Consider the following 15,414-nt stretch of genomic DNA (forward strand, 5'->3'; position numbering starts at 1 on the left):
TTAACGAAAATTGTTAAGTTTTAAAGTGCAATACAAAGCAAAAGAAAAACAAAACTCGGACATAATCATGCGAATTGTCTTCAATTATAGTTATCAATGCAAGTGAATATTATTCGCAAATGCATCCTATTTTTTTGTCCTACACAAAGTATTAAAATGTTTGCCAAAATAGTATTTATTTTTATTTTCAGACACTATCAGTAATTCCACATGACGACGGAAGAGCCAGGTGTGGTCACAATGCGCAAGGGAGTCGGATGTCCAGAGGTCAAGGTAACTGTGGCTATGGATGGCGACCATATTCTATATCAACAATCGCAGATTGTAGAGGCCAAAGGACTCAGCCGAAACAGACAGGTCTACTTGTACAAAGTTGTCAGGCCATATCTCAGCGATGCTTACAAGGATGCTGCTTGCCCTTTCCCAGAAAACATAACAAGTAGTTATGTTGTTGCATCTATGGCATATACGCAGGCCTTGAAGAAATTTTCAAGAGACACTCGCCCTGCAGGGCGAGTAGGCCTGACAATCCACGCGCCCTTCACTTTAATCTACTCGCCCTGCATACAAAAAATATATTTCTAATCTATATTTATAGTTATGATCAACAGAACCTTTTTAACCTACGTAACATAGTGACACTAAACTGCAAACAAATTAACATTATCTGATGGATTTTATTTGCTTTCCTTACGTTTTCTGCACCTTTTTCCTTTTCTCAATACTTTCCGCTTTTGTTTTGATGACCCTTCTTTCTGAACCCTTTTTCATGCTGAGTTTTAATATTTCCGGCGAACTTTTACTGAAAAACACGCTTGATTGACAAATGGTTACAATATGGTAAATTTTGGCTAAGGCTTACGATCACGAATTATTCTGTTTATTAGTAATTATTGTTTCTGTTTATCTTTAATTAAATATAAGAAGTATTATAATCTCCAGTCATGTATTATTTTTATTGATATTTACATTACAATGAAATTTCATTCTTCACGGAATGACCAATATATTTAACTGGTTGTTTTCACTTTAATCGATTAGCTAAGAGCACTGACACATACGAAAAGAGCGCGCCGATTTCGAAAATTATTTTTACTGTGCCCGTGAAGTCATTTTTCATGTCAAAACGAAAGTGCAGTTTCTTTGTGTACTAAACCTATTTTTTTGTTCGTTCGAAAAATTGTTCGCAATTTGCATCGATGTGGCAGGAGTTCTGGATCTGTATTTATATTTCTCAACTTGAAAAACAGCACTCGCCGGTCGGTTGAGTATTTAACAAACCTTACTCGCCCGACCGTCATCATCACTCGCATACGCAAGCGGTCGAGTGGATTTTTCAAGGCCTGCATATACGGCTAAATATTACACACATTATTATGTCAATATTTACAGTTGGAATGACAAATAACTTCAAACTTATTGTTCAGTACTTTTTGAACATCCTTAAATGTCTGTTTGAATACATTGGTTTATTTATAACACATTTAAATAACACTTTTTCATATAAAATGAAATATTTGTATTCACTTCTGCGTGTTTCATAGAATTCATGTCAAACGAAGAATTCTACATACAATATAAGCTGCATGATAAATGAATTTTGAACACGCTAAGAATAGTTATTAAAAAATAGCTAAGTGTGAAAAGTAGATATTATTAAAGATTACTCGACCCTTAATTTTTAGGAAAAGCACTTTTGGGAAATTAAATGTAACATTTCAACACAATGAAATTATTTTTATTATATATTGATCATTGTTCGTTTATTATTGATGGTGTAATTGATAGTGTTTGTTTTGAACATGATGTGTGTTTTTCCTATGAAAAACTAAATATGTTGTAAAAATATGAGAGATTGGTTTAGAAACACATATTTAAACTGTATGGTTTGCTGGTCGATGTAAATATAAGTGGACTTTGTTGCTAAGCACCGCATGTTTGATAAGATAACTGTTTATTGTGAATCACAACTATTTTTAGAACAAATAGATACCTGATAATTATATATATATATAACAAAATAAATGTGTTTTAAAATTTCATTTCATGTCTTGTTTATAATTGTGGATTTTGATGTAACATACATCTGAATGCGGTTTACTTGAAAACGTTGTTAACGTCAAAACACCTCTGCAGTTCTGTTGCTAAAATAAAAGATTCTCAGTAAGTAATGGGGCTATATCTTTAAATTTGGTATCATAATAACAAGCACAGAACGGTCTTTATCAATCTATAGAAACCAAAAAATGTGATTTTTTTCACAAATACAGGTTTTTTCTATATATAGATAGATATATATATATATATATATAGATATATATATATATATATATATATATATATATATATATATAGAGAGAGAGAAAGAGAGAGAGATAGAGATGAGAGAGAGAAGAGAGATAGAGATAGAGGAGCGAGAGTATGAGGAGAGAGAGAGAGACGAGAAGAGAGAGAGAGAAGAGAGAGAGAGAGAGAGAGAGATAGAGACGAGGAGGAGAGATGAGAGGAGAGTCGAGAGAGAGGAGAGAGAGAGAGAGAGAGAGAGAGAGAGGAGAGAGAGGAGAGGAGGAGAGAGAGAGGAGAGAGAGAGAGAGAGAGAGAGAGAGAGAGAGAGAGATGGAGGAGGATGGATGGATGGATGGATGGATGGATGGCTGGATGGATGGAGGAGGATGGATGGATGGATGGATGGATGGATGGATGGATGATGGATGGCTGGATGGATGGATGATGGATGGATGGATGGATGGATGGATGGATGGATGGATGGAGGATGGATGGATGGATGATGGATGGATGATGGTGGATGGATGGCTGGATGATGGATGGGATGGATGGATGGATGGATGGATGGATGGATGGATGGATGGATGGATGGATGGATGGATGGATGGATGGATGGATGGATGGATGGATGGATGGATGGATGGATGGATGGATGGATGGATGGATGGATGATGGATGGATGGATGGATGGATGGATGGATGATGGATGGATGGATGGATGGATGGATGGATGGATGGATGATGATGGATGGATGGATGGATGGATGGATGGATGGATGGATGGATGGATGGATGGATGGATGGATGGAGGATGAGATGGATAGATAGATGGATAGATAGATAGACAGACAAGATAGATAGATATATAGATATATAGATTGATAGACAGACAGACAGACAGACAGATATGTTTCATTTATGACTATATTCCATGAACTTTTTTTTTTAGTTACTCTTTATAAACCGCGATTTATTTCGTGTTTGCATCGTGAACAATATTTGACGAAAGGCGCTTTTTGGTGATTATCTCCTTTCACTTCGGTCTACCAACTAAGCAAATGTCCCAGATCTAACACCTGGGAGAAGTGTTTAAGGATCACTCCATGGTTCACTGTCGTCTTTGTCAACATAATTCTTTGCTTATTCAATGAAAACAGGAAATTAGCCCTCAGTAATGACACATCACAAATCTTTGAACAAAAATGGAATCGGATAAAATTCTCACAATGTTTGTCCACTTATATACATTTCACTCTAATGTTAGTTTATCTTTCAAAATATGTTTGTATATTTTTTTAAATCTTTTAAGATGATTGTGAATAAACAACAAAAACACACAAGTCCAGTATGCTTTCTTCCCACTTTTTACAACTCATCATTTTTTATAACTATTCTTCTGTTGTTCTTTTCTTTTCTCCTTTAAAAAAAGACACCTATCACAAACAACCAAAGAAAAAACATATTAACCCAGTTTTTGTTGTTTTATTAATTTTTTAATCTTAAGGAAACCAAAAAAATAATATATATATTAGCACATCTTGTATAACATGTCTGAACATTATTACTTTGTACAATCACTTTGTTGTATGATCATATACATGTATACATCGTATGTATTATATTGAATATAAAAATGAAAAAAAAAACAGGATGTCAAGGTATGGAGTACATCTGTCATTAAAGATTTCATTTTTTAAACAACCGCTTAAGTTTATTTTGCACTGTGTGACACCTACCTTATGTCAGATACAACGTTAATGTATCACATCCGTATACTTGATAGATGAGTGCTTTGAACATTATTAGGTTGTCGTTTAAGTAACACAACGGACAACATCTGTGTCGAGAATTTTATTTTAAAGTTAGCCTTATATGTGACATGTGAATTGTCTTATAAATTAGAGCTGTGATCATGGTGAATCTTTCCGAGTCTCATGATTCATTTGAAAAAAACATTACTTTTTGGTTACACTTAGTAAATGGTTGTATATACACGTATAAACAGAAAACACTCAGGTGTAAAATTAACATATTCCGATTTAGTTTTTCAAGAAAATACATGTTGTAATGTCAATAAATCAAAAAATTTAAATCGCTGATGAACACGTTTGCAATTCAATTTACTTATTTTAGTTTTATCAATATTAACTTTCAATCGTACCCACGCCCTGTTGCTGAGATACATCAAGACACAAATACAGTTGAGTGCAATGATTTCACATTTAATAAGTGCAATAAAAAGTATTATTGACATTACCGGTAAGTAGCACTTATTTCAAATTTCAACCAGCAAGACAAATTGCAGGAGCACCATCAGGACAGAAACATTACCCCAATGTCCTTTTAACGAAAGTTACAGTAGACGTTGTGTTACCCTTAAGTAATGGCGTCGAAGTCCGTCTGTTGACTGTGAACAGGGGACCCGTCAAGATCAGATCCCATTAATTGGTTGTATGGTGTTATTTCCCAATGTAGTGTATTGAGTGTAGGTATTTATGTAGCTTTCTTTATTCTTTTATTCCCGTTTTTCCTAATAAGTGATTATTTCCTAACAATTGTTGCGATACATAATCGATACCAGAGTGTTAAATAAATTTATTGTCGAGGTGTGAACATGTGTTAATGTTTAAAAGTAAACTTCATAATCAACTAATACATTTCTAATGTCGGTAACATACATTTGAAAAGACGAATCTACAACAACTTTTACCCCGTGCTACAATGGATTTGACCGCACATACGCACAGGTGGAGGTGCACAGAAGTCATTATTTTCACTCGAACAAGTCACGATGTATCTTATTTGTGAAAAGTGTGTAAACACGTGTGCTAATGGAGTTGTGTTGCCGGCATTTTGTTATAAACTAATGCTGTTTTAAGCAATATTGCAGAGTTGGAATCAATAATTTACTATAAGCTTATGATTAAATATAGGTAAATCAATTGAAATCGTATAATCAATTCGTCTTTGTGCCTTTGTGTATACCTTTCAGCATGTTTCATGTTCATCGCCCAAATGTTTACATGCTCGCTACACGTCAGTTTATGGCAAGGAAGAATAACACAACATACACATACGCTCAAAATAGAATAAAAACTTTGGCTGCAGACCAGAAACTATCGATTCAAATCATATATATGTGACACAATATATTAACAATCAAATTATAATGTTTGGAAACAAAGTCCTAAACTTATAGTAAGTCCGAACTTCCGTTTTGTTTTGTTTTAACATTTTTTTTCATAATAAGTAAAAAATAAACTGAGTGTTACAAGTTCAGGATCGCAAATTTATTATGGGCCACTGTTTTGGTTTATGCTCTCGCCTTTTTTTAAGCCTTTTTGACGTTTAAAGTTTTTAAAATCGCCTTGCATTCTGGTGTCCTCAAACAACCGTTATAATGTTAATTTCAAAAGACAATTGCAAGCAGGATATTTGTTGGATTTGGTGGAATATAGATTTTTATTCACGAGTGATCATATAAAAACATCATTAATCACGAGTGAATTAAAATCGATATTCCACCAATTCCAACACAGTGTCTTTATATGTCATGCTTACTAATGATTATTTTTTAATTATGCTAAAATAACGACGTCATAAAGTCATGAACATGACGCCATTTCACAGTTTTATAGTGAAAAATATCGATAATTTTAAATTAATTTTCACTGTTCATCTGCCCTGTTTGAAACAGTGAATTATAAGTTTTAATTCGCTGATATTTCTCTAAAACCCACAGTAACGCACACAATAATCTTTCTACATAATGTGAATACCCTTCACTTTTCTATCAAAACTGTAAGTTAATAATTGAAACAGTGAATTATAAGTTTTAATTCCCTGATATTTCTCTAAAACCCACAGTAACGCACACAATAATCTTTCTACATAATGTGAATACCCTTCACTTTTCTATCAAGAACTGTAAGTTAATAATTGAAACCTCAATTTCGCGTGTAAACATTCAATACCGTCACGTATCTGATGCTTGCCGGACAATTGCAAAGATGTCCTTACTGTAGGTCTCCAACATGACACTCTTAAATTGGATTTGATAAACAATCATGTTCAAGAATAAGCTTCTTATGTCACCCTTTTGATAAACAAGGCAGTCTGAAATTTATAATTCCGGTTTATGAACATTTGAACAGTTTTTCCATGAACGAAAAAATCAGCCGCATGATAACTCGTCATATGTCACATTGTAAATATCATACGTTCCACATAAAAATGACGAAGTTCATCATCGAAAAAGTTTTTATTTGAAAGATTTTGTTACTACACAGTGTTGTTGTTATCGATCGAATCTTTATCATGTTGCTTATTGCTGAAATATTTGAAAGATTAAAAAAATGAAACATGCATGAGGTTTTAAATTTTTTAAAGTATAGTTTCACGTATCCGCCGATAACATTTTTTTTTATTCAATATAAAACAAACAATGTAAATATGTGCATAAGCAAGAACAAAAGTGGTATAAAACAACAGTAATAATGTCAAACACATATTAAACATGATATGCTAGGATATACTGTTGTTTTTTTGCTGTGGTTCCATGTGGTGTATGCTGTTATTTTTAAATGTAATAATCAATCCTATAGATGAGTTGCGTAGAGTTCGGTAGAAGACAACTGGTCTGGGTTATGAAAGATTATGCGTTTCCATTTTTGTTCAAAAATATGAAGTTTATCGTTGTTGATGGCTATTTTTTTTCAATTTGGATTTTTAGTTTTAAATAGTTTATAAACAGTTGAAAATAGGTATTTGTTTTTTATATTTGAAGCTAAATATAAAATATTTCATTAATATAATAATGTGGTTCACAGTGTTATTAATTTCTGGTATTTTAAAAGTATTCACACCGAAACTGATATTTAAGAGAGACAGTTTTAATTTTAATTGTTGTTTCTCTACAAATGTTGTTAACTGGTTCCATAGAATTTGAATATGTTTGCACTCCCAGAAAAGGTGTTCTATTGTTTCAATGTGTTCGCTGCACACATCACATAAATTTGTGTTGGATAGGTTGCACTTAAAAGGTATTTATTTGTAGCTATGATTCTATGGACATATCTATATTGAAAATTTCTCAGTGTGCTATCTATAGTTATTTTATATGGCATGATAAATATTTGTTTCCAATTAAATTCTTGTTCTCGAAGAAGGCTTTGCCATTTATTTTGAATCTTGGAGTTTTCTGCAGGGTGTTTAATTTGTAGTTTGTAAAATATTTTGTTTGTTTTGTTTTGTTTTGCAAGTATGTTTTCCATGAATGATGTTTGAGTACATGGTGTGTTATTTGTATTAATTGTAGATTTAATATTTATGGGTATGCTTTAAATGAATGTGTAATACATTAGGAAATTGCCTGAAGATATTCCGTATATATAACATATATTCTCAAAAGAATAGAAGTCTTTAATTCTGTAATCGTACAATTGGTCAACATATTTAATGTTTTTTCAAACCAATGTTTATAGAACAAAGTCTTATTGTTTGAAGTAATGTATTGATTGTTCCATAAAATAATTTTACTGGAGATTTGGGTTTCTAGATTATGAGTAGCATTAGTCCATGCCGATAAAACATTAGATAGAAATATGTTTTCGTTTGCAATTTCATGCAAAATGGTATTGCTGATGTTAAATTCAAAAAGTAATGAGTCACCATATTTTTTATGATTTCCTGGTATAATAATTTCCATTTACTGGTATTGGTATTATCTAGATATCTTTTAACCCAGCTGCATTTTTATTGCATTCAAGAATGAGTCGATGTCCGTTAATTGGATACCTCCATTTTCTACAGATTGAATTAACTGAGTTCGCTTAATTTTATCAGGTTTACCGTCCCATATGAAATTAAATATTTCTGATTGTATATCTTTAATAATATCATTTGGTGGATTTGGGAGAACTGTTAGTGTATAAATTAATTTAGGGAGTGCAAACGTTTTCAACACTGTATTTTTTCCGATTAGTGTAAGTTTACGATCCTGCCATGATTTTAAACAATTTTTTAATGTTTGTATTGAGGCAGTATGCTTTGTTGAACTGTTTCATTTTCATTGTTTGTAAAGGTTATTCCTAACGTTGTTGCTTCATCTGATGTCCAGTGGAATTTCATTTCTTTTTTTAAGTTGAATATTACTTTGTTTAAATTTACCTACTCATAGCACAGTGCATATACTATTTTTAAGTTTAAGACCCGATGCCATTCCAAAAAGGGTAAGCGATTCTATAAGATTATTGAATGCGTCAATACTGTGATTTAAAAAATAAGTTGCGTCGTTAGCAAATAGGGACTGTTATATATCTTCGTCAGATTCTAGCGATATTACATTTATATGTTTATTTGATTGCATATAGTGTGATAGATACCCGATGCATATAATAAATAGTGAGGATGAGAGTGGACATCCTTGTCGTACCCCCCGTTCGATGTTAAAACTGTTTGAGAAGAAGCCATTGTTAATTATCATACTGTAAATATCGGTATAAAATAGTTTTACCCATTTAAATTAGACTTTCACCGGAATTCATATTTTCTATGCAAGAGAACATAAACGAATGGTCTAGTAAATCGAAAGCCTTTCAAAGTCTGCAAAGAAGATGAGGCCAGAATTGTTTGGTTGGTTGAAATAATTTATGCATTATCAGACGTACATTTTCACCGATGTATCGTCCTTTAATAAAACCAGAATGAGATCTTGAAATGACTGATGGTAATACTTGTTTGATTCTGTTTGATATACTTTTCGTTGCAATTTTATAATCATTGTTAAGTAGACTAATCGGGCGCCAGTTTGATAAGGATTCTAGGTTTTTTCCAGGTTTTGGAATAAGTGATATTATACCTTGTTTTTGTAGCGTAGTTAGGTTTTTGTTGTTAAATGAATAGTTAAGTGAATTAATTAAATGTGTTTTAATATCGTTCCAGAATATTTTATAAAATTTGACTGTGATGCCATCAGATTATGGACTTTTGTTATTTTGCGTTTCATTAAGTGCTAATCCACATTCATATTCATTAAGTAATCCGTCGCACAGTTGCTTTTCTTCTTGATTTAAAGCATGATGTTTATTTTTAAAGAGGGTGTTATTTTCAACATGTTTTCGTTTATAGAGGGTTTCGAAAAATAAACGTTGTTCTTCTAGTATTTGAGTTCTGTGTGTTATATCTTCGCCATTAACTACTAATTTGTGTACAGTTTTTTGTTCAATTCTACGTTTTCGATGTTTGCGAAGTATTTTGTATTTTTTTCATTGTGTTCAACATGCTGTGCAGGTGCTCGTTATATAATTCCATTGAGTTGTGTATGATAAATTCCTTCTAATACTTGTTTTTTTATGTTATTTCATTCTCAATGTCTTTGGTATCGTTTGTGTTTGTTTCATGTAATTGTTTTTCAAGTGTTTCAATGATTTTGATGGTTTCAGTTTCAAGTTTGCGTGTTTCTTTTTGTTTAAATGATGTGTATCTAATTGTTGGTTACGTATATTTCCTTTAATTACTTCCCATAAGGTGTTGGGTTCGCATCTTTATTATTTTGAACTGTATTAAGTATTTCTTGTTTTATTTCGGTTGGTATTGTGTATCTAATAATATGCTGTTATTGATTTTAGAGTATCCTGAGCCTCTAGTTTGAATGTAGTTTACTACGTGATAAACTGCCTCATCGATATCCCTGGGCTCTTTCACATACTCTACTTCCCACCTTACATCTTCATCTCGCAGTCCGTCAAGGAACCTTCTTACCAAATCTTCTTTTCTTGTTGCTCCATCCCGACGCTTGTGCGCTCGATCAAACAGCCTTTTGAGTTCAGCGGCGTAGTCTTCTGCTGTTTCATTTTGTTTTCTGGTCTCTTTGACTAAATTTGGCTGCAAACGTTCTGGGAGTTTCTATTATTCTAAATCTGTTGTTAATTTCCCCTACTAGTTCATCAGAATTATCTAAGGTCTCTCTTTGTAGTTGTGTGAAAACAAATTCCCCTGCTGATCCTTATAGTTTTGGTAGAAGATGGTCTAGCTTTCTTCTTCATTCCATCCTTGTCTATTTGCAATAGTTTCAAACCTGTTGAACCATACTTTCCATTCATCCTTACCATTGAAAGGTGGGATTTTAGTGCTGTTATTACATTTATGATTGGAGCAGCTTATGCTTGACCTAGGTAATATGTTGTGCTGTATGGCAGGTTCTCCTGCAAAATTATTGTTTCTATGAAGAGAGGGGAGATCATTTTGTTGTTGAATATTGCTATGTTGTACAATAGGTGTACTTTCATTTTGCCTTTGAATGCTTGATATCATCGTATTCACTCCTTCGAGTGTTTCAACCATTTGTCCTTGCATGTATACTAATTTTCCGAACGCTGCCTTTAACCATTGATCATCCTGATCAGTAGGTTCTTGTTCTTAATGGACTTGGTTCTCATCTTGATGGCTAGTTGTTCTTTCCCTTTGCTGTAATTCATCTTTGAAGAAATTTTCATTTTCTTGATCTGTGTCAATATCTGACATTTTCTTTTGAGGTGTGAAGTCAATCACTGGAATAAAGATGTTACTTTATCCCCGCAGCTGCCACCATAAATATGTAACGAGACGAGCGTTTCTTCTTTTTCTTTTCCTTATTGCAATGTGATATTGGTGTCAAACCAACCTTTCTTTTATTAAGTTGTATTTAAACATTTTTAACTTAAATGGACTCTGTTAAAATAAACTGAAGATAACAGCCTACGTCATTTAATGACTCTCAAATAATAATTATAATAAACAACCTATTAAAGTTCAACAAATTTTTATTATTAACTAACTTGCATCAAGATTATAACATCAATTCCTTCAACAATTTATCATAAATAATATAATTATTCAACTCACATGTACAATTCTCAATCAGTCTCAATAAAATGTACGATAAGATAACCCTAAACCTTAGCCTTAAATCTTATTCAAAGCTCTATTGTATGCAAAATATGTAAGATGTTTTTAACTTACTTTTAATTAAAAATGTCTAAAAATAATATTTATCAGAGAAAAATCTGACTGTGAAATTAACAGAGTTTTTATACTTAGGCTCCGAGCAGGTCCGAGCCTTGCGCGGTCATAACATTTATCCGAGCAATAACTCAACCGCGCACCATCAGCGCGTCTTCCGAGCGTAACCGAGCACCTCAAAATAAATAGAGTTACCGCCTAAAGTTTAAACAATAAAAACTTCACTCAAACGACTGGAAATGTTTCTTTAAGTATAATAATAAACTTTATAATAAGGTTTAGAACATTTAAATGCACATTACTTTAATTATTTGATAAAAATCAAACCTCCGCATAATGAAGAAATGTACTGCGAAAATGCCAGATTAAACCGTCTGCTGACAAGTTTGACAGAGGTCGTCAATGTACACTACCCATAATTCAACAAAAAGGTCAAAAGTCACTTCCTTTAAATATGGCGTCTATCCAAATATGTGATCGTAGTGACCACCAAAATGGATTTTACATGGATATGAACCGAACAAATGGTAAATTAAGCATAGTAGATATTGATAATAGGATGTTTAGTTTTATATGCAATAAGAAATTACACTTGACATAGAGTTAAAATATAAAACATTGTCATAAAAACAAACTTGTACTCGTGACCTATTTAATTAAAATGTCAAATATGGGGTCATGACAATATATTCGGGGGGGGGCGGAAATTGAAATAAATTCGCGCAACAGATCTTCATTTTGTAATTTTAAACTATATAATTGGCAGTATGTGTAATCATATTTAGAGCAACTAATTTCGTATGTTTATCGTCTTTATTATTTTTACTAATAACTGTATTTATTGTAATAATTTCTACAATTTTCTCACATTATTTATGGCACACATCAGCAGTGTTATCGGTGTCCTATGGACATATTTCTAGTTTATCAAGCAAAAGTTAAAACAGAGACTTACCAGTGTAATAACTGCGAAAATAAATTATGCTAGTCTGTAAAATGTGTTGTACATATCTGAATTTGAACTTGGTAAACGAGATTCTCTGAAGCGAGAAGACACTTTGAGAAACAGTCAAGGATTTACTCGTCACGTAATCATAGCTGCAGCTCATACATCAGGCCAAGTAGAAATTGTGGAGAAGTGAAGTCATAAAACCAGGAGAGCAATTGTGGCAAAGCATCTAAAGGGGATAATTTAACACTTGATATGCGAGCTTGAAACGGGGTTATGTGACGCAAAAAAGGTCATTGCGTTAAATGAAAGGAACAGCTTGTAAACACACTAAAAGTCACGTGTAAGTGAAATCTTCATGAAACTTGGTCAGAACATTTGTTCAAATGATATCTCAGCCGAGTTCGAAAATTGTTTCAGTCCATTAAAAAAAACTTGCCATCAGGTTGCGGGTTAGATTTTATTTTATGGCTGAATTGAAACCTTGATAACAGTCTAAAAGTCACAGTTTACTTCAGTCATCATTTAAAAGCTCGGAACATATGTTCTAATGATATCTGGGCTGATACAAAAATGGTTCCACACTATTGAAAAACATGGCCATCAAGGGTCGAGAAAATTTTCCTTATACGTACTTGCAACCTTTTTGACTTGGAAATGGTTCCGGTCTGTTAGAGAAAATGATGATGATGATGATGATGATGAATAACAAATATTTTTTTCAAAACGGTTTTATATCATAAGTGACCAAAAATCACAAATAACGAAAATGTTCTTTTTTAACGGCATGATTTTGGTATACGCTCGACTTTTTTTCGTTTTTGCCCACTTAAAAAAACGCTTGAAACACATGAATTAAAAGAGATATGGACTGTTGGTTTCGATATAGATCGATGTTTGACCACCCTTGATCACTGTGTGTTTTTTGAAAGAAAGGTTTAAGAAAGGTTTTTGTCCTTGATTAATATGAAATGAAATGTTGGGAAATTTTCCCGCCAGTAGGCGTGAATGAATATATTTGAATTTCACATATTTAATTTTGAAGATGGCAGATGATCAGCTCTGAGTTTGCAACGATGTAAATCAAGTGTCAATTGTCAGATCATTATTTATTTCTTTACTTAAGTTACCAAACTTATTTCAAATTGTCTCGTATAGCTTTTGGCTAGGCAATATTTATTTTATTTCATTTAATATATTCTTACCTGCAGACTCTTTCTGGTTTTATTCTTACTTCACCATGTAACACACCCCACCTTCTTTTCAGTTGTCCGATTCCTCTTTCTACTTTTGCCCGTGTAATCTTTAATGATCTGTTTCAACATAAAATTGAAAACAAATCTAAGTTTCAATAACTTTACTCATGTATGTCTAGAATGTCATAAAAACTGTCTGTGCACATGTAAAGAAACAAGTTACTATAAATCGGTTTAACATGGTTATTAATTTATTATTACATGCAAGAAAATATGTTTGTAAACAGTGCACAATACATATGTAAAAACAAACTAATTATACTCCAGTACATTATTGGTAGGTACTGTACATTTTATTTCATCAAGATACTTTATCATAACAACCTTTTGATAAGATTTAATATATACACATTGAAACACTCATTAATTAAAATTTTACTCTACACATTCCTAAGAAAATTCATCTTCTTTTTATTGCTCTATATGAAATTATTCATGGCGCAGATGTGTTATAACGTATAAACTATTGTGTTGTCAATAAATTGCAGAACACTTAAATTTTATTGTTTTAATGTGTTCGTCATTCATGCTATAAACTTTTATTATAAGTTAAATTTTTAGACAAACATTTTTTTTATTAACAATTATTATTTAATAAATGAATACCTGTTGTAGGCAATCTGACTCCCTGGCTGTGGATTCAGGTATGGTGTAAGGAGCCATTCTGAACAGGCATATCCACTGTCGCCCAGAATGTGGTATTTGCCTCTAAATGGAATTTGCCCATCTGCAAACATCTGGCGTAGACAACTGTTTTGGAGCATTCTGCTGTCATGTACACTACCAGGCCAACGTGCAACAATATTTGTGATTTTATCAAAAGCGTCAATGACAATTTGCACATTCATACTGTGGAAACCTTTACGGTTTACATACACTGCTTCATCTTCTGATGGCGCCTTTATTTGCACATGAGTTCCATCAACTAATCCCACCACTCTTGGAAATCCGGCAATTCCATGAAACTTTTCTACCTGAACATCTAGCTCTTGAATGGTGGTTGGAAATTTAATAAATCTGGTTACAAACTGGTGAGATGAAAGATGTTGTGTAACCTCATTAATTACTTTAGAAACGGTGGACTGTGAAACATGGTGTATGTCGGCATCATTCAACTGTATGCCATCGGTGGCCAAGAATCTTAAGGTCAAAAGGATTTTTTCCTTAGCAGATAGACTATCATGTCGGCGAGTTGCTGGCTGTATTCTTGGGCCCAGTAATTGTTCGAGATACACCAACCCATTTCTATCAAACCTAAATCGTTCCAATAGTTGACCATTTGTAAGCAGATCAACTGTTTTTTCTCTTACTTGCATGATTTTCTACAAAAAGGACGATACAACATTATTATTAAATAACAATACAATATAAAATTCACTTACCTGCATTTCAACATGGATCTATTTCGCTCTGTGATTTCAATTAAAATCCAATGGAGTTTTTTAACAATTCTCAGAAGTGCCAGTGCTTACTTGTATATAAAACACGTCACTGTCAGAGAATGCATTCATTTATTAATATCCATTATCCCTCTGTAATATTACACATCACACAATTTCAATACACAGCAGTTTAATCCTTCCAATCTTTGTACAACAACATAACGCGTGTCACAATAACGGGTATTATTAAAATTATCAACCACCATTTCAAAATGGGTGGGGTAATTTCATTGACATTGAAGATAAATAAATATGCAATTCAAATGGCTTTTTAATTTGCAAACAATATCATTACAAAAACATATAAACATAATGTTTAGCTTTTTTCATTTTTCCTGAACAATGAACGCTTGGAAACGTTATTTTCGCAATAAGCCATAATGTGTTTACTACTTTCATATCTTTACAAAGTGCAATTATCACAACACAGTATGGATTTAACAAGCGAAGACAACCGACTAACTATAAATAAACTCGAGTT

The 15,414-nt window shown here is 32.7% G+C and overlaps 1 protein-coding gene across 1 annotated transcript in view; it reads right to left on the reverse strand.

The window, feature by feature from the left end:
- Positions 1 to 14,879, reverse strand: part of LOC127872145 (putative nuclease HARBI1) — a 16,996-nt gene extending 2,117 nt beyond the window's left edge. The window contains exons 1-2 of the mRNA XM_052415473.1: positions 14,874 to 14,879; positions 14,098 to 14,519 (exon numbers count right to left, since the gene is read on the reverse strand). Of these exons, the coding sequence (XP_052271433.1) occupies positions 14,098 to 14,519; positions 14,874 to 14,879 (428 nt within the window). The remainder of the gene's footprint in view (positions 1 to 14,097; positions 14,520 to 14,873) is intronic.
- Positions 14,880 to 15,414: the final 535 nt, after the last annotated feature.

The sequence above is a fragment of the Dreissena polymorpha genome, chromosome 3, assembly GCF_020536995.1.
Source record: "Dreissena polymorpha isolate Duluth1 chromosome 3, UMN_Dpol_1.0, whole genome shotgun sequence".
NCBI classification, from domain to species: domain Eukaryota; kingdom Metazoa; phylum Mollusca; class Bivalvia; order Myida; family Dreissenidae; genus Dreissena; species Dreissena polymorpha.